At 40.6% G+C, this 24972-nt stretch overlaps 1 protein-coding gene across 2 annotated transcripts in view; it reads right to left on the minus strand.

Moving 5' to 3' along the window:
- The window catches only part of TMEM67 (transmembrane protein 67), a 61446-nt gene that overhangs the window by 11385 nt on the left and 25089 nt on the right, over window positions 1-24972 (minus strand). For both annotated transcript variants that reach the window (XM_073330575.1, XM_073330576.2), the window contains exons 7-20: window positions 19381-19443; window positions 17719-17873; window positions 17471-17579; window positions 16046-16132; window positions 14388-14453; window positions 12352-12511; window positions 7885-8008; window positions 5364-5469; window positions 3625-3681; window positions 3427-3525; window positions 3165-3263; window positions 2707-2793; window positions 630-729; window positions 396-535 (exon numbers count right to left, since the gene is read on the minus strand). In XM_073330575.1, coding sequence (XP_073186676.1) covers window positions 396-535; window positions 630-729; window positions 2707-2793; window positions 3165-3263; window positions 3427-3525; window positions 3625-3681; window positions 5364-5469; window positions 7885-8008; window positions 12352-12511; window positions 14388-14453; window positions 16046-16132; window positions 17471-17579; window positions 17719-17873; window positions 19381-19443 — 1452 coding nt within the window. The remainder of the gene's footprint in view (window positions 1-395; window positions 536-629; window positions 730-2706; window positions 2794-3164; window positions 3264-3426; window positions 3526-3624; window positions 3682-5363; window positions 5470-7884; window positions 8009-12351; window positions 12512-14387; window positions 14454-16045; window positions 16133-17470; window positions 17580-17718; window positions 17874-19380; window positions 19444-24972) is intronic.

Below are 24972 nucleotides of genomic sequence, written 5' to 3' on the forward strand. Positions count from 1 at the left end.
CAGCAATGAATAGCATCATTGAAAAAAATCTGTTATTTTCATTCTAATTTCCTCTTCTTGAGAGTTTCAGTAAATAATAAAAATTTATATGAAGCAGGGACTGGGAAAGCAGAGTCTACTTGGGACAGTGAGTGCACAACACATGGTGAGCTTTATAAATCACACTCCTCTAATGGGCATTGCTGCTCTGTGCTGACATGCCCTAATAGTAAATTTTTTTGATTCACATAATGGACCATAGCAATGGCATATAAAGCCCCATACCAAAACACTGGCTTCTTCCTTTAAGACAATTTTTCCAGATAAATCTTTGAAGGTTGCCTCCCATTGCTGTAGGAATTGCAAACATCAAAAACTTGCCCTAAAGTTACATCAAAATTTAATTTAAAAAATACCTCCAAAAAGAAAAGAACTGCAAGCACTTGAAAGAGTGGATTTATCTTCCTCACAGTCTGAATTTCATTCCATTCATTTGCTATAAAATATGTCCTCCATATGCTCACAGGTGCAGCAGCACTTTTTATGCCACCTTCTCCTAGAAAAAATACAAAGAGTAAAACTTTCAAAATGTTATTCTTTGAGAAAGTAAGGTCTGAATTTAAGTGAAGCTAGTTATACAAACAAGTTACCTTCAACGGCTTTAAGGACTTTGCCTTTAGGTCGCTCCCAGTCAATAAAGAAAACCTCTACAGTAAGTTGCGAAAACAGCTTATGCAAAAATTGCAGAGCCTAAGAAAATCATACAATGAAATGTAAGTAAAAATAAATTTGCAGTAGCATTTACGAAAAGATAAAGTCATAACAAACAGATACTCTTCCTTTAATGTAACAAAACAATGAATAATACTCCCAACTGTACACAAGGTTGTAACTTTATTATGAAGTTCTGATGCCATCATAAATTAATTTGTAAAGCATTTGAAATTTTTAAAGAGTTACATGTTATTGTAAATAATGAAGTACAGCTCCTCTACGGGACCTCATACTTAACTGGCACAATAGTGATATGTGCAATGTCTAGTGTTATCAAGAAAATGTAAGCAATGTAAAATGCATGACAAAAATTGACTTGTTCCAGTCACTTTACTAGGGAAGAAAAGTTGATGAAAGTGATGGCCCAATAGGGCATATTACTATTTTTAGTACAAAATAGTATCCAGCATAATTGAAATACTTCCCCATGCAGGGAAACCACTAAATTCTGAAGTCTACAAACAAGTTGCCACTCTACAAAGGGAGAGTTTAATTAATTGTACTTGATGGTTAGGAACATTTTTTGGCCATGATTTAATATAGCGATGTTTATTCTTGTCTTTAGAAGTCAATGTTTTGGTTTCTGATACAGTTTTGACTGTTATTTTAGCCAAGTCCCTTTCCACCTCATAGAATCATAGAATATCAGGGTTGGAAGGGACCTCAGGAGGTCATCTAGTCCAACCCCCTGCTCAAAACAGGACCAATCCCCAACTAAATCATCCCAGCCAGGGCTTTGTCAATCCTGACCTTAAAAATGTCTAAGGAAGGAGATTCCACCACCTCCCTAGGTAACCCATTCCAGTGTTTCACCACCCTCCTAGTGAAAAAGTTTTTCCTAATATCCAACCTAAACCTCCCCCACTGCAACTTGAGACCATTACTCCTTGTTCTGTCATCTGCTACCACTGAGAACAGTCTAGAGCCATCCTCTTTGGAACCCCCCTTCAGGTAGTTGAAAGCAGCTATCAAATCCCCCCTCATTTTTCTCTTCTGCAGACTAAACAATCCCAGTTCCCTCAGCCTCTCCTCATAACTCATGTGTTCCATCCCCTAATCATTTTTGTTGCCCTCCGCTGGACTCTTTCCAATTTTTCCACATCCTTCTTGTAATGTGGGGACACAGTACTCCAGATGAGGCCTCACCAATGTCAAATAGAGGGGAATGACCATGTCTCTCAATCTGCTGGCAATGCCCCTACTTATACAGCCCAAAATGCCATTGGCCTTCTTGGCAACAAGGGCACACCGTTGACTCATATCCAGCTTCTCGTCCACTGTAACCCGTAGGTCCTTTTCTGCAGAACTGCTGCCGAGCCATTCGGTCCCTAGTCTGTAGCTGTGCATGGGATTCTTCCGTCCTCAATGCAGGACTCTGCACTTGTCCTTGTTGAACCTCATCAGATTTCTTTTGGCCCAATCCGCTAATTTGCCTAGGTCCCTCTGTATCCTATCCCTACCCTCCAGCGTATCTACCTCTCCTCCCAGGTTAGTGTCATCTGCAAGCTTGCTGAGGGTGCAATCCACACCATCCTCCAGATCATTAATGAAGATATCGAACAAAGCCAGCCCGAAGACCGACCCTTGGGGCACGCCACTTGATACCGGCTGCCAACTAGACATGGAGCCATTGATCACTACCTGTTGAGCCTGACAATCTAGCCAGCTTTCTATCCACTTGATAGTCCATTAATCCAGCCCATACTTCTTTCACCTGGTACTCTTAAATGAATGTGAAAGACTTCCTATAGGTGATTATTCATCTGTTTTCCTTCAAAAGATAGGAAAAATCAATTTTTAAGGAAAAATGATTTTGCCCAAAAGGATAAAACTTAAAACAATTCTTTCTTCCATATATTAATAAAATATAATATTCAAGATATTTGTAAACAGGCATAATGAAAAACAACATCCATTAAAATGTTATGATTGCCATTAGAGCAAAACATCTACCTTTAGAGCAAAAGCACATCCTACATATGTAACAAAATCCTCTTCTTGAGACGGAAGTGGTAAAAGAACTGAGACAAACTGCTGTGCCTGTAAGTGAAGAGCTACAATTAAATCATATAGACTGCATGCATAATATCATACTAAATACCAGAGTTGGTTGAAAACAGTGAATGTTTTTGGAATACATTTTGTTGAAATTTCTCAGGTAATAATTTTGAATTTTTGAAAGATTTTGACTAACTTCATTAAATACACTGCAGGCACTATGAAGCCTCAAGGGAGAGGAAGAGGTAAACACAAAGATTAGGCACAAAACACAGAGTATTATGTATATAACTTGCCTTGACAGTCTGACCAGAAATGGCAAAAAAAGGAAAATAAAGGTGTGTAAAAATATGAATGCAATATATTTACTCAGAAAATAACATCTGTATCACAAATCTGAAAATTCTACTTACTTTGAAGAAAATAAGCCAGTAAAGCCCTGTTCCCACTGTGATGATAAAGAAAACATTGGCAAGGTCTCCAGCATAAAACAGCAAGAACTTCAAAACTGTCTGTAATTACAAAAGTGTATTACATAGAGCTCTAAAACAGGAAAATTACTGTGTGTGTGTAACACACACACACACACACTGTAATACATAATATGTTATATAGTTCACTTGGTAGCTAATACTATAGTTGAAAATTGGTTTCCATTACAACCAGTTTTCATACCTGCAAGTCAATTATAGGGCTCCCTATCCGCCTCTTCCAGCCAGCAGTCTTCAGAAGAGACCATAAAACTGCCAGTCCACCAAGCACACCCAATGCAATCTAAAGAGAATGAAAACAAATTGTTTGCAGATTTGTTTTGTCTTTTTTATATAAAAGTTAACAAATATGCTGACAGATTAAGGGAGGCAAGAGACTTACATTTGTCTGAATTTGAGCCTCTGATTGGTTCATTTCATAATTAACTGAGAAGGAAACCTAAACATTAGGATACAAAAAGTAAATAAATACATATAACAAACTAACTCAGCTGCTACAACCAGTGTTTCAGTTATCCTTGTAATGCTGTACATCCTTCACATTCCCCAGAAAAGTTACTGAGTGCTTGATATTGCTCCTTCATCAACATGAATCAGGGATAACTTCACTGAAGTAGACTGAGTTACACGGACGTAAGGGAAAAAAAGCAAACCCTTAATAATTAGTTTGCTCAGTCACATGTGATTTTCCATCAATGTAAAGGAAACCAACAACATTAAAAGATCTAAAATAGCTCTCCTTAGACTGTACATCTGCTCTTAAAAAAATGGACTGAGGTCAAAAGAATATGTAAAGGAGACAGTAAATCTTTGTCCTGTGGTTTCAGACTGAATCTCCCTAAGTTTAGCTTTGTGACTTTGGGAAGATCTCCAGTCTAGAAGTAGGTGGAAATGGATAGCATATTCAATTTGATAAAAGACTGAGGCTAGTGACTATTGCCCTGGTTTCTGAAAACATGTGTGCTTGCCGCTGAGAGAACCAATATGGTCACTTTAACTGGATCTGAGACTAAAAATATTTAGCCGCAGGAAGACAAGAGTTCATAACAGGCAGGATGTATTTTCATAAGCGATTTTGTTGACAGAGCAGGCTTCATGTCAAATTTGTCGAGATGGGAGAGTGCTCCATCACAACTGACAGACTAGGGAACAAACTTTTAGGTGCACCAGGCCCTCCCATTTTTTTTTTAAACTTTCTCTACTTTCTGGTGTCAGATGATTTGGCCCACCCTACTGCTCTTGTTAATTTCAGCTGATTTCACCTGGCTTTTCTTGTCTGATGGGAGGCATTGTTTTAGACACAAAGGAAAAAAAAAAGTATTCTTTCTTATTTTTCTACACTTGCTGTCTCCCACTTCTTTTCCATCATGCCACTCCAGCTTGAACAGCTCTAGCATTCAGTGCAGCGAACACTTTCACCACCAAATGCTTCTAAACAGAATCCTATCAGTATCAGAGGCCTGAGTTCCTCAGAAGGGTTCATACAAAGAAAGAAGAGAAGGATTTTTTGATATCAGCCGTTTGTGAACGTTTATTCACTGTAGAACAGCTATTCTACTACATGAAATCTGACTTTTTAAATTTTTTAATGCTTAGTGACCTATTGCAAGTGACATCGTACTACAGGAAATGACACTGCACTGTAGTGTTTTTGATCTTTTACCAGTACTTGCATTCAATTAAGCCAGAACACCCAGGCCATATTTGCTTCCTGTTAATACATGGATTTTAGAGGAAAATATGCTATTTCTTGATCAAAATATTATAATTCAGTGCATTTAGTTCACAAGAGTTGCTTTTTCTTTCAGTTCTTCATACATCCGTTTCTATTTTTTAATTTGTACTTCAGCATGCTATACCACTATAAAGCAAATACATAATCTTAGATGACCTGTTTTTTAATGTACAGAAGGTTCAAATAAGGAAAGTGGAAGAGGAAAACATTTTCAACTGTTTTGTTTTAAAAATGTATTATATTTTATTGAGCTCTACTATCTTAATACTGAACAGATTTAGAAATTCTGCTTATTTCATCTTTAAATTTGTAAAATGCAAACTCAAATGTAACTGTCAAAGAGCACCCCTGATGATTCTGTACATTAACAACAGAGAAGAACTCACCATCACACTCTGGGCATCTGGGTTTTGGACAAGAACATCCTTGTAGGAAATGGTAATTAGAGGGGGATAGATAGTTCCTCTCTGAGTATTGGGAATAAGACGAATACTGCAGAAATGCAAATAAAAAGTATTTGTAGCTGGAAAACACAAATTGATTGGAAAGTAAAATACTAAATATAAAACAAAAAAATCTGATCAATAAAATTGGATTTAGAAATATAACACTCTATGGCAATTAAAAAGTGACTGGAATACAAAGGTGCACTTTCACTCTCTCTACAAAAAAAGTTTACCATAGTAACTGATTCTCCAAGGTGATTTTTCATATGGATGTGCTCTTAACACTCAAGTTTAGAATCCTCTAGATAGCCACTTACCCCTGCTTTTTAGAATTCTCAGAGTACACAAGCGGGAGTAACCCCACATTGCCTTTCAGTTTCTTCCCTTAATTCAGGGGACTCTGAAGAAGTGGGGAAGGTAAAGATAACCACATTTAGTATGTTATGTAACCATCTTTTCCTTTCAAAACTTGCTGCGCTCTTAACAGATTAACAAGCAGTTAATCTCCAAGAGATGGTCTAAAGGTTGTAGTTAAAAGCAACTGCAAGACTGCTCTTTCAGACTGGGCATGAGATCTAGAGGCAAAAGTTGACAAAATAATGTTACATAAGAATCTATAACCTCCAAGCAGCACATTTCCATATTTCACTGATGGACACAGTGCACATATATTTAATAGAGGCTGCTTAGATCTATTTGAATGTTAGGGGTATGGAATCAGCTTTCGTACGAGGAGAAATTAAAAAGACTGAGATTGTTCATTTTAGAAAAGAGACAACTAAGGGGGGGGAATACGACAGAGGTCTATAAAATCATGAATTGTGTGGAGAAAGTGAATAGGGAAGTGTTATTTACCCCTTCACATACCACAAGAACTAGGGGTCACCCAATTAAATTAATCAGCAGCATGTTTAAAACCAAAAAAGGAAGTACTTCTTCACACAATGCATAGTCAACCTATGGAACTTGTTGCCATGGGATTCTGTGAAGGTCAAAAGTATAACTGGGTTCAGAAAAGAATTATATAAGTTCATGGAGGATAGGTTAATCAGTGGCTAACAGGGACACAACCCCATGCTCCAGGTGTCCCTAAACATCCAACTGCGGAAGCTGGAACTGGACAGAATATGGACCACTCAAAATTGCCCTGTACTGTTAATTCCTGCTGAAGCATCTGGCAATGACCACTCTCAGAAGACAGGATACTAGACTGACCATTGGTCTGAACCAATATGGCTGTCCTTATGTCTTCTGGTATGCATAGGTAGTTGAATGTCTCCCAGCTCATAGCAATTATACAAAGTCTGATCAATCTGGACAGCCTTTGAGCTGAGATAGACTAACTCCTGGGTCTTACCTTCACATACCACAACATGCCTGGGGAACCTGGGGAGAGGTTTGGCTCAATATAAAACAACAAATTTAAGACCCCCTGAACATCTAAAATACTGGAGCATGACCTTCCTCGATACAACTGAGGCTTGGAAGAAAAGATATAAGATATAGAGGCCTGTTTGAGATGGAAATCAGAGATAACTTGGGCAGGGGGAGGGCATAGGAACACTTTTCCTTCTGAAACATAGTGGATCAGCTCTCAGTATTATAGCTGTGATTCACTGCTATGTTATGACTTTAAAAACAGTGTCTTCACAGAGACCTGGTAGAAAGAACAGACTAACAAGAGTTCATAAGCTTTGCAAGAATCTTATGATCCACATCCCAAGGCAGATGTGGTTCATTGGACCAGAGGAAGTACATGGAATAACCCTTTCAGAAAGGCTTGTTCCATCTGGATACCTTAGAGTGGAAAGATAAGATAGCAAAGTGGACCCTGAAAGCTCAAGGGTGAAACAGTAATATACACTCTATGATAAAAGCATCTGACTCTCTTGAATCTACTACAGTTTGAACGGTCTGCACGGAGAATCTCTTCCACTCTACCAACTAGGTTTGGCAGGTCAAAGGTTTCCTATTTTCCAACAGGATCTTTTGGACTTCAGCAGAAGACTAGATCTAATGATTCCAGCTTTCCAGAAGCCAAGGTGTCAGCCTGAGACACCTCAAATCTGCATTTCCCTACACAGAGGAATTCTTCACTGGCCATCTCCTACCATTTTAAGTTCACTTTATGCACAGCTTATGTGGTGAAAAATGGATTTAGCCGACTGCAGAATTCTGACCTCAATCTTAAATGGTGGACGAGAACCAGGGTAACTTCAGCACCTGCAAGTCTAGTTTTGAACATTCTCATTTTGATGAGGGAGAGAGCCTTCAAAATGTCCTACAGAAATTTTGCCTACTTCCTTCTACTTATGCAATAAGAAAAGCAGCAAAGGATACACTGAGACAGGCCTCTGTTCCAGGGACGGAATCTGTAGGTTTGGCAGTAATAGTGCAACTGCATTTCATAAGGTCAGCTTCATCTTTTATGTATATAAAACGTACATTGCCATTTATTCACCTGATGGTTATTTTGCTAGCAATTCGAATTATTCTTGGTTGTCTTCCCAAGTCATTCTCTTGTCCACTTAAACTATCCACCAAAAACATCCGACGAGTCAAAAGCCAATTGTTCATATTGCTGCCTATGAAAAAGAAATGGTAAAACTATACAATGCTTTAAAAATAGTAATTCAAAACTACAACAGGAATGAAGTAAATTGACTAAAATTGAAGTGATTTACATCATTGTATTAATGATTATACATATTTATTGCTATTATTTGAAGAGGATTGTATTAAGAAATTCTTTAGAAACTGTATTTAGGATTATATTAAGAAATTCTCTCTCACCCTTCTCTTCCTACTTTTTATATTTCCCATGCCTTAAATTATTTTTCTCCTTTTCCATCTCTTTAACTCTTAAGTACACACTTTCCTTTCCACCATCTCCTTCCCAACAAGCTCTTCTTTTCTCACCTCTTTGTTCCTCCTGACCTCTCTCTACAGCAATTGGTCCAATTCCCAGTGTCCAGAGTAGTACAGAATACAGCATATGTGACTGCCAGCCAGCACTGCTGAAAAGGCAGCTAATGTGCACTTTAGCGTCTTCCCTCTCAGATCCATCAAAACACTGCTCTTGAAGATGGTCTCTCAGCCCAGGCTAATAGGTCTACAGGCCTCCCTTTACATGTATACCTAAGGCTAGGCTCCATCCAGAGGGAGAGAAAAACGGGAGGAGAGAACTTACATACTGCAGGAAGCAACTGATGCTAATTTAGTGCTAAGACACTAAATGCAGATAGTTCTACCAATGTTAGTTTTGATACAAGATCTGTGTAAGTGATGTATGTTTGGAGACCTTTGGAATGTCAGTGGGCACTATGAAGTGTGAAAGACACCTTATCTGAGGATTTCCTTGGCTTTTGTAGGTTTCAATTAAATTACTGTTTTCTGAAAAATGAACAAAAACTGGATTTTCTTTTTATACATACTCACATATATAATATTGTGCGTAATGGTCTATAATAGAAACATACACTTTATATAATGGCCTAAATTCACTGGATTGGCTATGCTCTACTCTGCTTCAATGCTGGTGTATCTAGGAGGGGAGAACAAGAGCAAAAGTGGCGTTAAACCTGTGGCCAGCAGACACCAGCCCTGATCCTTGGCACAAGAGTGAAAACCTCAGAGCTGTTCTGTATGTCTGAAATCTAGGCCATTACATGTTTTGGCAGCTGGGAATCAGGCAGCTCCATAGCCACACCTTCACTATGTGGGGGGAATCCACAGGTAGCTGGTTAAACTGGCTTTAAAAGTCTCCTTTGTGCTTCCAGAGCAGAACAACATTGATTTAACAAGCCAGTGGATCTGATCCAAATTTATTAGTACTATTCATTATTCAAACAACAAGGTAAATGAATGGTACTATTGTGCTTGAATAAAAGTGGCAGTGGGATATCTACATTTGCAGTAATACAACCTTCTCATGAGCTTGAGGTGAAAGGCTATGTATTAAATTAAAAACAACATAAGCTCATGTACTCATTACGGTTAATATTTTACACGTTCAAAAGAAATTTGCCTCCCCTACACAAATGTATGAAACCTTCTTTCTTCCACATGGTATTCGGTATTATTAGTTTCCATAGGATGTTAATGTGTTATGCAAGATTCCTGTATCTAGTTTCTCATGTACATGGGATCACACTTTTAAACAAATACACGCTCATTTGTCTGGACAGCTATATTGGGGCCAAATCCTATATTCAGTGTTCAGAGTAACACCCGTGTTAGTCTGTCTTTGCAAAAAGAAAAGGAGTACTTGTGGCACCTTAGAGACTAACCAATTTATTTGAGCATGAGCTTTCGTGAGCTACAGCTCACTTCATCGGATGCATAACGTGGAAACTGCAGTAGACATTATATACACACAGAGACCATGAAACAATACCCCCTCCCACCCCACTGTCCTGCTGGTAATAGCTTATCTAAAGTGATCATCAAGTTGGGCCATTTCCAGCACAAATCCAGGTTTTCTCACCCTCCACCCCCCCCCCCCCACACAAACTCACTCTCCTGCTGGTAATAGCCCATCCAAAGTGACCACTCTCTTCACAATGTGTATGATAATCAAGGTGGGTCATTTCCAGCACAAATCCAGGTTCTCTCACTCCCTCACCCCCCTCCAAAAACCCCACACACAAACTCACTCTCCTGCTGGTAATAGCTTATCCAAAGTGACCACTCTCCCTACAATGTGCATGATAATCAAGGTGGGCCATTTCCAGCATAAATCCAGGTTTTCTCACCCTCCCACCCCCATACACACACCAACTCACTCTCCTGCTGGCAATAGCTCATCCAAACTGACCACTCTCCAAGTTTAAATCCAAGTTTAACCATAACATCTGGGGGGGCGGGGGGTGTAGGAAAAAGCAAGGGGAAATAGGCTACCTTGCATAATGACTTAGCCACTCCCAGTCTCTATTTAAGCCTAAATTAATAGTATCCAATTTGCAAATGAATTCCAATTCAGCAGTTTCTCGCTGGAGTCTGGATTTGAAGTTTTTTTGTTGTAAGATAGTGACCTTCATGTCGGTGATTGCGTGACCAGAGAGATTGAAAACCACTTCAATCTCTCTGGTCACGCAATCACCGACATGAAGGTCACTATCTTACAACAAAAAAACTTCAAATCCAGACTCCAGCGAGAAACTGCTGAATTGGAATTCATTTGCAAATTGGATACTATTAATTTAGGCTTAAATAGAGACTGGGAGTGGCTAAGTCATTGTGCAAGGTAGCCTATTTCCCCTTGCTTTTTCCTACCCCCCCCCCCCAGACGTTCTGGTTAAACTTGGATTTAAACTTGGAGAGTGGTCAGTTTGGATGAGCTATTGCCAGCAGGAGAGTGAGTTTATGTGTGTGTGTGTGTGTGTGTGTGTGTTCCCCGGGGGGGGGGGGGTGAGAAAGCCTGGATCTGTGCTGGAAATGACCCACCTTGATTACCATGCACATTGTAGGGAGAGTGGTCACTTTGGATGAGCTATTACCAGCAGGAGAGTGAGTTGGTGTGTGTATGGGGGTGGGAGGGTGAGAAAACCTGGATTTATGCTGGAAATGGCCCACCTTGATTATCATGCACATTGTAGGGAGAGTGGTCACTTTGGATAAGCTATTTCCAGCAGGAGAGTGAGTTTGTGTGTGGGGTTTTTGGAGGGGAGTGAGGGGGTGAGAGAACCTGGATTTGTGCTGGAAATGACCCACCTTGATTATCATACACATTGTGACGAGAGTGGTCACTTTGGATGGGCTATTACCAGCAGGAGAGTGAGTTTGTGTGTGTGTGGGGGGGGGGGGGGGCGGAGGGTGAGAAAACCTGGATTTGTGCTGGAAATGGCCCAACTTGATGATCACTTTAGATAAGCTATTACCAGCAGGACAGTGGGGTGGGAGGGGGTATTGTTTCATGGTCTCTGTGCGTATATAATGTCTACTGCAGTTACCACGTTATGCATCCGATGAAGTGAGCTGTAGCTCACGAAAGCTCATGCTCAAATAAATTGGTTAGTCTCTAAGGTGCCACAAGTACTCCTTTTCTATTATCAGTGTGTATCTCAAGTAACCAGGTAGAGTACTGAGGAACTCTGTAGGAAGTGGCAAGGGTGGAGGTAGGGAGTAATCCTTTCTCCCAGATCATCAGCAAAGAAGCAGAATCAGTCCATTGTTCCTGTTGCTCTACTGCCATCTCAGGTCTGGATCAGCTCATATCCCTGCTATGCCATTCCCACCTATGACAGGTTTCAGAGTAGCAGCTGTGTTAGTCTGTATCCACAAAAAGAAAAGGAGTACTTGTGGCACCTTAGAGACTAACCAATTTATTTGAGCATAAGCTTTCGTGAGTTACAGCTCACTTCATCGGATGCATGTAGTGGAAAATACAGAGGGGAGACTTTATATACACAGAGAACATGAAACAATGGGTGTTACCATACACACTGTAACAAGAGTGATCAGGTAAGGCGAGCTATAGGAGAACGGATGGTGGATCCCTGTCAATGACAATACTTCATCTATTCCACTCCCCTCCAAAAAATAAGATGAAAATCCACCTGTATGTTAAAGTGGAGGGAGCCCCCATAGATTTGAATGCCTTGCCAGCTCCTTCTTCAATTCCCAAATTCCAGAGATCCTACATGAGCCTTAATGCACTGGCATGACTGTACATAATATCAGTCAGGCCAGTGTAGACCTAGCATATGCAGCCGAAGCCTCTTACTCCTGCACAGAAAGAGGGTCAGGTTTTGGCTCTGAAATTCAAGAAGATTTTTACAACTATGGTAAACTGTGATATATTTAAAATGGAGGAGTGATTTTGAGGAGCAATAAAAAGTATTGGTATACTCATGTTCATTTATATTTTGACTGATGGTATGTGACTTAATTCAATTCACAGAAAGTGTAGTCAGTATGATATTCCTACCTTGATTCACAGACATTTCATTGTATTGAAGATTTAAGTTTAAAACTGGCACGGCCCACAGATATTGCTGTCCACTATCATCATCATGATATTCAAGATACACATCATAAAATATTGGAGTAGCAAAATCCGATAACATCTTGGAAACAGAAACTGTACACTGTAGAAAAAATGTGATCAAAATATGTAATGAAATAATTAGATGATAAAAGTGACCTTTTTTATTTTAAAATTGTGAATTCCTCCCCCAACCAAATGAAGAAATCTGTCTCTTACAAAGAGCATGCAACAAGACATTCCAGCACTTAAGTTACTTAAAAATTATGGATTTTATACAAGCCACTTGTACTTTATTGCACGTGCACAGACTTCAAACTCAGAAAGTAAGCCTTTAGTTGTTTCCTCCCTTCTTGTTTTACATCAAGAAGAAGAAACAAACATACTTAAAGAATCATATGGAACAAATATTGTGGCATTTAACAATTTTTTTTCCTGTTCTATCACAGAACTTGAGCCTCTTCTAATCATTGGATAGTTTTGAATGCAGCTTAATATGTAAGGTACTAGTTAGATATGGATACAACCTTTATAATCCAGTTTCAGCTACTGAATCTATGTCTAAGGGTATGTCGACGCTGTAGCAATGTAAACAGGGGTGACGCAGGTGGCAGCTCAAGCTAGCTGCTGGAGTACAAATCTGCCCATATCCCAAGCACACGTGCTAATTCTGGTCAAGCTAGAGCATGTCTGTCTACCTGCACCAGGAAGCACAGTTCTAGCTGTAGTGTATTAAATTTTCGTTTATTAAATTTACATCCAACAAAGGGATTCATGTGGCTATATGCATTGCCCAATCACAGACAAAGAAAGCAACTTCAGTAAGTACGGACCAAAACATGAAAACAAAAACAAAAAACAGCACCACAGAGGGGTGAGCCAAGCTGGCATAATTCAATGATCCACACTGAATGGCCAATAGCTTTCCATTTCTATCTTCAATATCTGAATACATATAAAAGTGAACTCTATGTTTATATATGTATAAAAATGGTAAAGACAATTTAAAGGAGGTCAGAGACATTTGTATGAATAATTGGGCAAATATTTATGTGAAAACTAAAGTGGTGTACTGTAAGATTTTCACATCACCCAAAAAGCAGCTAGAACAGATCTGCTATTATACGGCAATAAATAATGCACTTTCTTTGCTACTTCAGTTAGGAAAATTTTCCAAGTGCAGATAAATTAATTAACAATAATTAAAACAACAATGAATAAATAAACCTGTGCTAGGTGCTACACAGTTCCACAGAAATTTACAAATGTTAACCAATATACCTAAGAAACTCCCCCACCGTGAAGTAAGTAATTTTTATCTCCATTTTATAAAAAGGGAAAGTGAGACAAGTTAAAGGTGAAAAAGAACTAAATAAGTTCATCGAGGATAGGTCCAGCAATGACTATTAGCCAGGATGGGCAGGGATGATGTCCCTAGCCTCTGTTTGCCAGAAGCTGGGAATGGGCAACAGGGGATGGATCACATGATGATTACCTGTTCTGTTCATTCCCTCTGGGGCACCTGGCATTGGCCACTGTCGGAAGACAGGATACTGGGTTAGATGGACCTTTGGTCTGATGCACTATGGCCGTTCTTATGTGAAATGCAAAGAAAGTGTAGGGATTTCAGGCATATTGTGTCTTTCTATTAATAGTGAGTCAATAGCAAAGCAGAGATTTAAAGAAAAAAGAACCCCTCATTGTTCCAAGTCTCATGCTTATTTCACCAGACTTCACTGGCTGTATGGTATGTAATGCTGCATTGTTCTGTGATGTGAATGGTACCCGAGACTTAGCAAATAAACTCATTTCACTCAGTATGCTAAAAGGTAGAATAAGCAACAGTTTCACAATAGAAAAGCTAGTGCCACAACTCATGGCTCAACTTACTCACTTCTTTTCACACATACACTTTCACTGACAAGACTTAAAAATTACTCAACTAAAAACTCCAAAATAAAATTTTACTTCACGCTTACACTTTGTTGATAAGTTGTTCCAAAAGTATAAGCAGCATTCAGTCTAGTCAGTGTGTCAGGACAAAGCTGCACAAAAAGAGTCATTAGTTCAGACATTTTTGTGTACATTAATTCAAAGGCACAACTTTTGCAACTTGTAGGATACACAATACCTACATAGTTTATACACCTGCAGTTCTAATTAAGATTTATTTCGTTTAAAACGAGATACTTATTTTAAATTCTGAAAACAGAATAAAACCAATTATTTACCATGGTACTTTGAGTATTGCCTCTGCTTATTCACACTTGTGGGATGCTCTTCGCTTCACCACCGAACTTCTCAACCCTGTGGAATGCAATGTCCAACAGGGTTGCATGAACATCCTCTCATGGTGCTGAATGTTCAGACCTGGGATAACAAAAACTATGCAGCCTCACTGCATCAGTTCCTGCGGCTAAACCCCAGAGTCCTATAAGGAAAGAACTCCACGGAAGAGAGGAAGGTAAGTGGACCGTATGAATATGCAGATGTGACTCTCTCAAAGCACCAGAATTACCCTGGCAAGAAACAATTATTTCTCCTTCAAGATGGCCTCTTCATTTCCCCCACTTGTGGGAATGTAGCAAGCAATGCAACTCTCAGGAAGATGACTTGATTTCTGATTAAATGAGGACTGCAGAACCATCCTGCCAAAGCAAGCACCAAATTGAGAGAGACCAGAACTGTGTAAATGTGAGTAGAACCCCTGGAATCATTATTGGCATATTATTGATATTGCTTTAGTCCGACATGCATAATCTAATACATTAAGGTACTGAGTTCCCTTAAATTGGCTCCCAAAGGCTACAAAACATTTTCTATTTAGGAAATGAACAGCAGTCTTATCCAAATAAAAACTCATACCCTTAGCACCTTGGACAGAGAGTCTAGTTTCCCATGGGTGATAATGAGCTTTGGAATTTAGCGATCTGATTCGGAAGAAACTCAGACACCACATTTGCAGTAAATTTGGAAGGCAGTAACAGGACAGTCTTATCCTGAGGGAACACTGTAAAGAAGGGTAAGATAAATTGAAACCTGCAACTAACCCACTCTTCCATAGTGACAGCAATTTGAGATTCTCCAACAGCTGTCCTGATGAGCCTACCAGCTCACTCTATCACAACTCACAGACCTAAGGCCCTACTAAAATGCCTTCCCAATTTGAGGATCCAACAGAGCCAGACTCACTGAACGTTCTCTAGAAGAGTATGCACCTGAGCGCCCAACCATTTACTCTACACACAAACCACAAATGGAAGAGGAGGAATCATGGGCCATGCACACACAGCTGCTTGTGGAAGGGAAAGAACGGAGGTGGCTGGGACCTTGGCTCTGAGTGACTGATGCCACAGGAGGCCAATAGCCTATGCCCTCTAGAAGGTTTCTAGGCGCTCAGGAGTTACCCTGGTGGGAATGGGAATATGAAGAGGCTACCTTGAACAAGAAACCACCTCTAAAAAGCTATTTTTATTAAATAGGCAATTCCGTTATCAGAATAAGGTTGCACTAAAGTAACTGTAGTTATCTGAACACTCAGGTGCTGTATTTGTGCTCCTCTCCATCTTGGTCTCTTCTCTAAAAGGCAATCAATATTTTGATAGTGCAGCAACAATGTAATTAAAATCACACTTACCTGCAAGACACCTCCTTCCAAATTTTGCCATTTAAGAAAGTTTCCCTCTGCATCATATGAAGCTGCGATAAGCTGCAGTTTTATATTCTGACAATAGAAGACAAAACTCTTTTAAAAGACTGAATGATACATTTTAGGCACCTCCATCCCATTTTTCAATAGTTTACTAGAACCTTGCATACAACATTTCATTTTCTCCTTTTCTATTTTGTAAATATAAATATTAATCTTAGTTCCAAGATTCCATGCTTTGTTCCATGCTTTTTAAATTTACTTTCCAACTCTTCTAGCATCAGCATCAGCGTGATGTGAAAAGCAAAGATGGTAAAAAAATATTGACAAACTTTTTTTCCATAAGAATTTGCTGATCTGTTGAAACCAAAACGTTCCAGGGAAACGGTTTGATTTTGATGAAGTTCTTTTAGAAACCAGGCAAGGTTCCAACATACTCAAGGCCAAGAACCTCAGGACTTCCAGGGTCTGTAGCCCTGGGGCAACTTGCCAGGCAGATTGCCTCAGTCAAGGATTCCCTTTTGTGAAGAATTTCAAAATTGTTGGTTTTTGTTCCAAATCAGAATGAAACTAGTTTTCAAAGGAGCGAAATCCCTCATGAAACAGAATACTTTTCTCCACTCAGCTCTAGTGAGACATTAGTTTGGTTATTCCCTAAGTATTGGGTGCCATATTATGCCATGGATTTCTAAACAAAACGCTCCAAAGTAGTTAACAGGGGATCTGTTTAATAATCAATGGACTAATACATTCCTCAAGGTATATCCAAGGTGGCTGCTGGTGAAGAATAAGCATAAGGAGGACAACATTGTTTTGGCTAGGTTCTAATAACAGTAGCTAGTTTGTTTGTTTTAAATTTCTCAGCAACAGAATGCAGAGAAGGGCATATTTTCTAAATAGGTATTTAGCATCCAAAGGATATTTCCACAGCAAATGATTGTCCCTTTGAAGAATTAAATAAATTATGACCAACACACACTTAGCCATAACATGAAAATAACGGTTTAATTGTTAAAAAAAAAATTTTTTAAAAAACATAAAAGCATTGCAATGTTAGTTAAAAACCCACTGACTAAATTGTGTGTGAAAACTTGATGATGGCTGTTATTTCTGAATTCAACTATAAGAGAACTTAAGATGAACTTGAAAATGTAATTGCTAGACAGCTTATTATAACCAGCACTCTTTTTTGGTATTTCATTCAAATTTCAGAGCACATTTAACTTAAACAAATTTATGAAGATTGTGTGCAAAATAAGGAATCAATTGAATATCCTGTCAAAAAAAGGACATTCTGTATTAAAATGTTGCCTAAATCCATGCCTTGCGCAGCTCAATTAGCTTTAATGGAGTTATACCAGAGATGAATTTGACCCTTAAATATCATCATGTCTTGTACCTCACAATGCCTACCTTGTTTGTTCCTTTAAAACTGAAGCTTGTAGGGAACTGGGTTGTATCAAGTACTTGAGCTGCTAATCCTGGCTGGTCACCGTAGTACAGCCATGGAAGATTCTGTCTCCTGCAAACAGTTATATTTTGTTTTCTTCATGGGGCCTTAATATTTTATGCAAGACTATACATTTGTACTAATTTCTATGTAAACATTAATATTGAAAAAAAATGTGTGAATCGATAACATTATAGAAGATGTAACATACCAGAAGGACACTGAATGAACGGTGCCTAGCCCTGCTGTATTTGCATAGACATACTGAAACAGACCACATGCATCACTAGTGATAGAGCTTAACGAGTTCATGTTCATCACACACATATTTCCAAGTGCTTGGCATGATGTTAGATTGGAGTACAGCTACAAAGAAAAAAAAAAAACAGTAAAGAAAACTATTGCTAATAGCCACATCTTGTTGGCATGGCAAAAATGAGGTAGTTTTAAACCTTAACAATTCATCCCTAAGGCATTAATTTTACTCTGAAGTTTATTGCTTTGTTTACATCTAATGTCTTCCTCCAAGCACACACACTACATTTATATTTGGATTATGTAAGGCAACACACAGTCAGTATTATCACCTTTTTATACACAGGTCATCTAGATTTTCAGATTGTATATGTTTTTTAATTTTAGGTTAAAGTAAACAGATGATATAATGGAATAGTAATTTCAAAGTCTGGTGATAAAAAATCCTTGTTTTAGAATTCAGATTGCTCAGGTTTTATGTCAAAGATGATTTCTCCAAAGATCTAAGAACAATCAATACATATCTAACTTGAGCAAGCTGACAAGCATCATCTACTTCATCTTCAGTTCATATCATATTGCTCCATCATATTGAAGATTTACATAACATAGGAGAAAGCAGAGAAGGCAGACTGTGGTGATTATTTCTGTTCATAGAGATTAAAGCTCAATGATTAATTGAAAGCCAATTGGTAAAGCCAGCAGCCAATCATCACTGAAAATCTGAACCAATGATGAATATCATCGAATAGCAGTTGGTCATGCAGGGTTTATTTTATTTTATTTTAAGTATATCAGATTTCTAGGTTTTCAAATAAACCCCTGTTAACACAGTATATCTCTCTTTCTTAAATTCCTTTTGTTCTAGTCATTTGCTGTGACATGTACAAGACCCAAATCTATATGTAGGTATTTATGTGGCCCCCACCCTCTAAGAGTCCAAGCACTACATAGACAAAACACTGAACTACTATCATCCCTACTTAATACTGTAGATGGCTGATTGAGGCACAAAGAGGCTAAGTGATTTGCCCAAGATCACACAAGAAATCTGTGGCAGAGCAGGAAAATGAACTCTGATCTTCTCAGTCCCAATCTAGTACTTTAACCATAAGTGCTCTCTTCTCTATGGTCAGAAAAGGCTCCAGTCAACCAAAGCTGAGCTAATAAAAGAAAAAGCAAACACTAAAGTAACAAAATATTTTAAAAAAATTAAATTTAAATCTTAATTTTCAATAAAACAAATTTACTCTTTGTAAAATAACAAAAGGCTTCACCTTTAGGATAAATCAAACTAAAAGACCAATACATTTTCATAATCTTTTAATCTATTTTTTTTGGGAGGGGGTAGTCTAAGAAGATTCTTCACTTCTTTGGGAATTGTTCTCCTATACTATAACTCCCACTAGCATTGATTACTGTCTAAAAAAAACAAAAACACAGTACCTATTTTCTCCTCTTTGTAGACTGTCATCCCAAAATAAGTTTTCTTTAAAAATAAATTGAATACATCAAGTTTCAAAAATTAAAGTGTCATGTGTTATGTATTTCAGATTTATCAGATTACTATTTCTAAGTAAAACACACGATACAAATTCAAAACATGCTCAAAACTTACCCAACAAGCACCTGCTGATGCTTGTAGGTTTTTCAGAAACCATGCTGATACCACTGTTATACCCTGTAAATAAGGAACCATTGCATTACAGTATCTGTTTTCAGCTGTAAATAGAACGTCAATTAACTCAATATATCAGAGTCTGGAAAATAATATGGCATGCCAATTGAAAGACTTTGGACTATTTTTCTAACTTTTCTAAAAGCTCTTTTCCTTGAAAAATAATGTCCCTTTGGAAATGATCTATCACTTAAAGCTACAGCTTGGTACAAAACAGGTAGACTATAGCAAAGGAAAAGTTTGTGCTGCTTCAGTAAGAAAGATATTAATGCCTGAACCAAAAAGAAAGACTTAAGCTTTGAACCTGCATGCTGCCACGAATGGGCAGATCAAACTGCCCTTGAGGAGTGCCAGTGACGTCAAAGGGCCTATGTGCAGGTACACGGGTTCATGTATGTGCAACAGCTTCAACGCTTTATTTGCTAAAACTTACTCAGTTTGATAACAGTAATAAAAAGGAAAATAATGCAACTAGACAGATCTAAAATGAAAAAGGTATCTTTTGTCTGTGCAATACAAACTGAAGGCCTGTTTTCAGTAACAAACTATTTAGAAAAACAGACATTTTCAGAAAGCGTGACTAATCCTGCTTTAAAACACACTACTTTTCTTCTCCTCTCTTTCATAATAAAGCACTCTTCAATTCTGAACAGAAGAACACAAGAATAGGCATACCTGGTCAGCCCAATGGTCCATCTAGCCCACTATCCTGTCTCCTAACAGTGGTCAGTGCCAGGTGCTTCAGAGGGAATGAACAAAACAGGGCAATCATCAAGTAATCCATGCCCTACCTTCCAGTCCCAGCACTTGGCAGTCAGAGGCATAGGGACATGCAGAGCATGGGACTGCATCCCTTACCCTCTTGACTAATAGCCACTGATGAATTTATCTAATTTTTTTTTCAGAATACAGTTATAGTTTTGGCCTTCACAATATCTCCTGGCAACGAGTTCCATGGGTTGACTGCTTTGCGTGAGGAAGTATTTCCTTTGGTTTCTTTTAAACCTGCTGCCTATTAATTCCATTGAGTGATCCCTGGTTCTTGCATTATGTGAAGGGGTAAATAACACTTCCCTATTCACTTTCTCCACATCATTGATGATTTTATAGACCTCTATCACATCCTCCCTTAATCATCTCTTTTTGAGACTGAACAGTCCCAGTCTCTTAAATCTCTCTTCATATGGAAGCTGTTTCATAACCTTAATCATTTTTGTTGTCCTCCTCTGTACTTTTTCCATTTCTAATATTTCTTCTTTGAGATGGGGTGACCAGAACTGCACAGAGTATTCAAGATGTGGACATACCATTGATTTATATAGTGGCATTTTATTTTCTGTTTTATCTATCCCTTTCCTAACGTTTCCTAACATTCTGTTAGCTTTTTTGACTATTGCTGCACATTGAGATGATGTTCTGAGAGAACTATCCTCAATAACTCCAAGATCTCTTTCTTGAGTGGTTACCACTGATTAGACCTGTAGTGAGGCGGCTGCCCCACACAGGCAGGAGAAAGGTTAAGGCAGCCTTGGAAAGGCTGTGCAGAACCCAGCCAATCTGGAGAAGGCTTGCTAGAGCAGACCATATATAAAGGACTGCTCAGCAGAACAAGGGGCAGTCTCTCCCTGGAGAACAATGGGGAAGGACTGTCCGCCCAGGAGCACCGGAGATATTGCAGTGCTGGGCAGAGTAGCGGAGCTCTTGGCTGACCATGGCCAGACTGAGGCCCTGAAGCAAGAGCAGAGAAGGTGCTAGGGCTATGGGGGAAGAGGCCCAGGGAAAGTAGGCAGTGGGAACAGGAGGAGCAGCAGTAAGTGGCTACCAGCTATAGGGTCCCTGGGCTGGGACCCAGGGTAGCGGGTGGGCCTGGGTTCCCCCCTCCCTTTACCCCTACTTGCCAATGAGGAGAGTGGCCTAAATCCAGACTGCAGTTTCCCCCTGAAGCCAGGGGCTAGACTAGAGACTGCAGTTGGCTGCTGAGGCAAGTGGAAGGACTGAGGACTGCCTGTCCCCCAGAATGGGGGAGACAATGGGCTGGGGCACAGCTGTAGGGCTGTGTTCTGAAGAGGACTTTGTGGTCTGGAAGCAACGCGGGTTGAGACAGTGGAGGAAGTGGAAGTAACGGCGAGTGAGACACCACTAAGAAAAGGCACCCTGCTGGTCCAAGAGAGCTAATTCTCAGCATGACAAGCAGGAGGCGCCGCAGGGGTGGGTCTGAACTGCTATAAGACCATCATTTTGTATGTATACTTGGAATAATATTTTCCAGTGTGCATTACTTTGCATTCATCAACATTGAATTTCATCTGCCCTGTCACCCAGATTTGAGATATCTCTTCTTAACTCTTTGCAGTATGCTTTAGACTTAACTATCTTCATTAATTTAGTATTAACTGCAAACTGTGTCACCTCAGTTTACCCCCTTTCCAGATCATTTATGAATACGTTCAACAACACTGGTCCCAGTACAGATCCCTGGGGGACACCACTATTTACCTCTCTATTTGGAAAACTGACCATTTATTTCTACCTTTTGTTTTCTGTTGGGATGGGGCGTCTGCCCCTCACTGGCAGAAAAGGGGTTAAAAGCAGCCCTAGGGATGCTATGCAGGAGGCAGCCAGTCTCAGAAGGGCTTATAGGAGCAGCCAATAAGGGCTCGGCTGGCACATATAAGAAGGGCTGCAGAACAGAGGAGTTTCAGTCACTTCCTAGAGCTTGAGAAGGGATGAGGACAGGCTGCCTTTCAGGTCGAGGACAGCAAGCACCCTGCACAGCGCAGTGCTGCAGGCAGAAACCCAGAGAGCTAAGGGCAGCTCCTGGCAGGCGGAAGGGATCTGCAAACTGAGGCCCTGATGCAAAGGCAAAGAGGGTGCTGGTGCCATGTGGGAAGCGGCTAGACCGTGGACTGCAGTTTGCTACTGAAGGGAGTGGCCGGACAGTAGACTGTAGGTCCCCTGGGAAGGGGGGGGAACAGCGTGGACTGCCAGAGGGCAGTGTCACTGAAGAGGACGCTGCAATCCTGGGAGTGATGTAGGTCCAGGAACAGAGGTGACAGAAGACAAGACACCACCAGAAGAAGGTGCAGCACTAATTCCCCAGTTAGCTAGCAGGTGGTGCTGCACTGGTCAGGCATGCCCCATCACACGTGCTGGAGAATGCGGGCACACAGTCACCCCGATATAAGGGGAGGATAGACAACTGTGGGAACGATTGCTTGCCTCAGAGTTGAGAGACTGAGGCACACAGAAGATGGAGACAATGGAGTGGTGGTATGCAGAGGCCTTCTTTGCAAAGGGTTCTTGTGCCTTCTCAGACTGACTCCAAAGTCGATGCCCCGTGAAAAGAGGCCAACAAGCAGCAAAGGTGGCTTCAGGCCCTGTTACTGCAGGTGCTCACAACCCAACAGAGACAATGGGAGGCATCGGAGTACCTGCAGGCCTATAAGACCCGACTAGCAGAACAGCAGCGGTACCTATTCAAGTTGCTGGGAGGGTCCACAGAGGCTGCGGAGAGCAAGGGAGGAAGCCAAGCACCAGGATCAGGGGCCCAGTGGCTGGGCCAAGTGAATGTTATGCCTGTGGGAAACATGGACACTGGAAGAGAGAGTGCCCCTACTGGGGTGGGAGATAGAAGCCTCTCCCAGAGACTGGGAAGGGGTGAGAGCCCAAGAGATTCCCTCTTGTGAGGAGAACAGGAAGGAAATGAGTATGTTGGACCTGTGGGCAACAGGGACCCCTAAGGAGGGAGTGCCCTCTTAGTTGAAGGGGCTGAGCAAAGGAAGGACAATGGGAGGCCCATGGCCAAGGGGAGGCAAAGGGCTTGTTTCCGGTGCCATGAAGAGGGCCATATAAAAAGACTCTACCCCCTTTGGAGAAGGCGGGATAAAAAAGGGATACCCGAGAGCTGGGTGTGATGGGTTTAGTCACAGAGATCCCCTGGGGACTGTCATCTGATGTGCTGAAATCACCTCTGAGCCTGTTTTCCCTGCCACTTGGGGACTTCCAGAACCCTGTCTTGTTGACCAACACAGACCCAGAGTCCGGGCCATGCCCCCAAAGCTGCAGGCTTTAAGTGAAAACAGCTCTGCAGGTTACCTGACTCCAGCACCCAGCTCCCAATGGGATCCAAACCCCAGATACATCCATTTTACTCTGTATAAAGCCTTTATAGAGTAAATTAATGAATTGTCCACCTTCTATAACACTGATAGAGATATGCACAGCTGTTTGCTCCCCTGGGGATTAATCACTTACTCTGGGTTTACTAATAAACAAAAGTGATTTTATTAAGTATCAAAAGTAGGATTTAAGTGGTTTCAAGTAATAACAGACGGAACAAAGTAAGTTACCAAGCAAAATAAAGCAAAAACATGTAAGTCTAAGCCTAATACATTAAGAAACTGATTACAGGTAATCTTACCCTCAGATGTTCCAATAAACTTCTTTCACAGACTAGACTCCTTCCTAATCTGGGCCCAATCCTTTCCCCTGGTACAGTCCTTGTTAGTTAAAAAGCAGCCATCTCAGGTGGTAACTAGGGGTTTTCTCATGATTGGCCACCCTTTGTCCTGCTCCACCCCCTTTTATAGCTTTAGCACAAGCTGGGAATCTTTTCATCTCTCTGAGTCCCCATCCCTCCTTCTAAATGGAAAAGTACCAGATTTAAAATGGATTTCATTGTCAGGGACCCCAGCCTCAGTTCTTCCTGGGCTGGCCCAAGTACACAGGAAGGTTTGAAGTCCCAACGCCCCGTGATGCACCAGTTTGCATCGCAGGATTCCCTTTGCTTTCGTCCACATTTGGCACCATCTTTCAACATTTTTTGTACTGCACGCTCTGTCTTCTTTCGGTTTGCGGGAATGGAGCCCAAACTGCTGAGGAGTATGCTGACGAGTCTTGCCAGCACGTCACATTTGGCAGTCGATCCAAAGTGATAGTGAGGGCTCTGACGATATCAACTTGAGTAACGCATATGACACGAGTTTGCTTGTGGCATTCACGGACATGCTCACCACCATGGAACGCCGCTTTTGGGCTCGGGAAACAAGCACTGAGTGGTGGGATCACATCGTCATGCAAGTCTGGGATGAGAAGCAGTGGCTGCAGAACTTTCGGATGAGAAAAGCCACTTTCATGGGACTGTGTGAGGAGCTCGCCCCCACCCTATGGCACAAGGACGCGAGACTGAGAGCCGCCCTGATGGTGGAGATGTGGGCAACTATTGCAATCTGGAAGCTGGCAACTCCAGAGAGCTATTGATCAGTCACTAACCAGTTTGGAGTGGGGAAGCCAACAGCTGGAATCGTGTTGATGCAAGTTTGCAGGGCCATTAATAGCATCCTGCTCAGAGGAACCATGACTCTGGGTAACGTGCATGACATTGTGGCTGCCTTTGCACAAATAGGTTTCCCCAACCGCTGAGGGGTGATAGATGGCATGCATATTCCAATTCTGGCACCAGCCCACCTAACCTCAGAGTACATTAATTGGAAGGGGTATTAATCAACAGCTCTCCAGGTGCTTGTGGATCAC

The sequence above is a fragment of the Lepidochelys kempii genome, chromosome 2, assembly GCF_965140285.1.
Source record: "Lepidochelys kempii isolate rLepKem1 chromosome 2, rLepKem1.hap1, whole genome shotgun sequence".
NCBI lineage: Eukaryota > Metazoa > Chordata > Testudines > Cheloniidae > Lepidochelys > Lepidochelys kempii.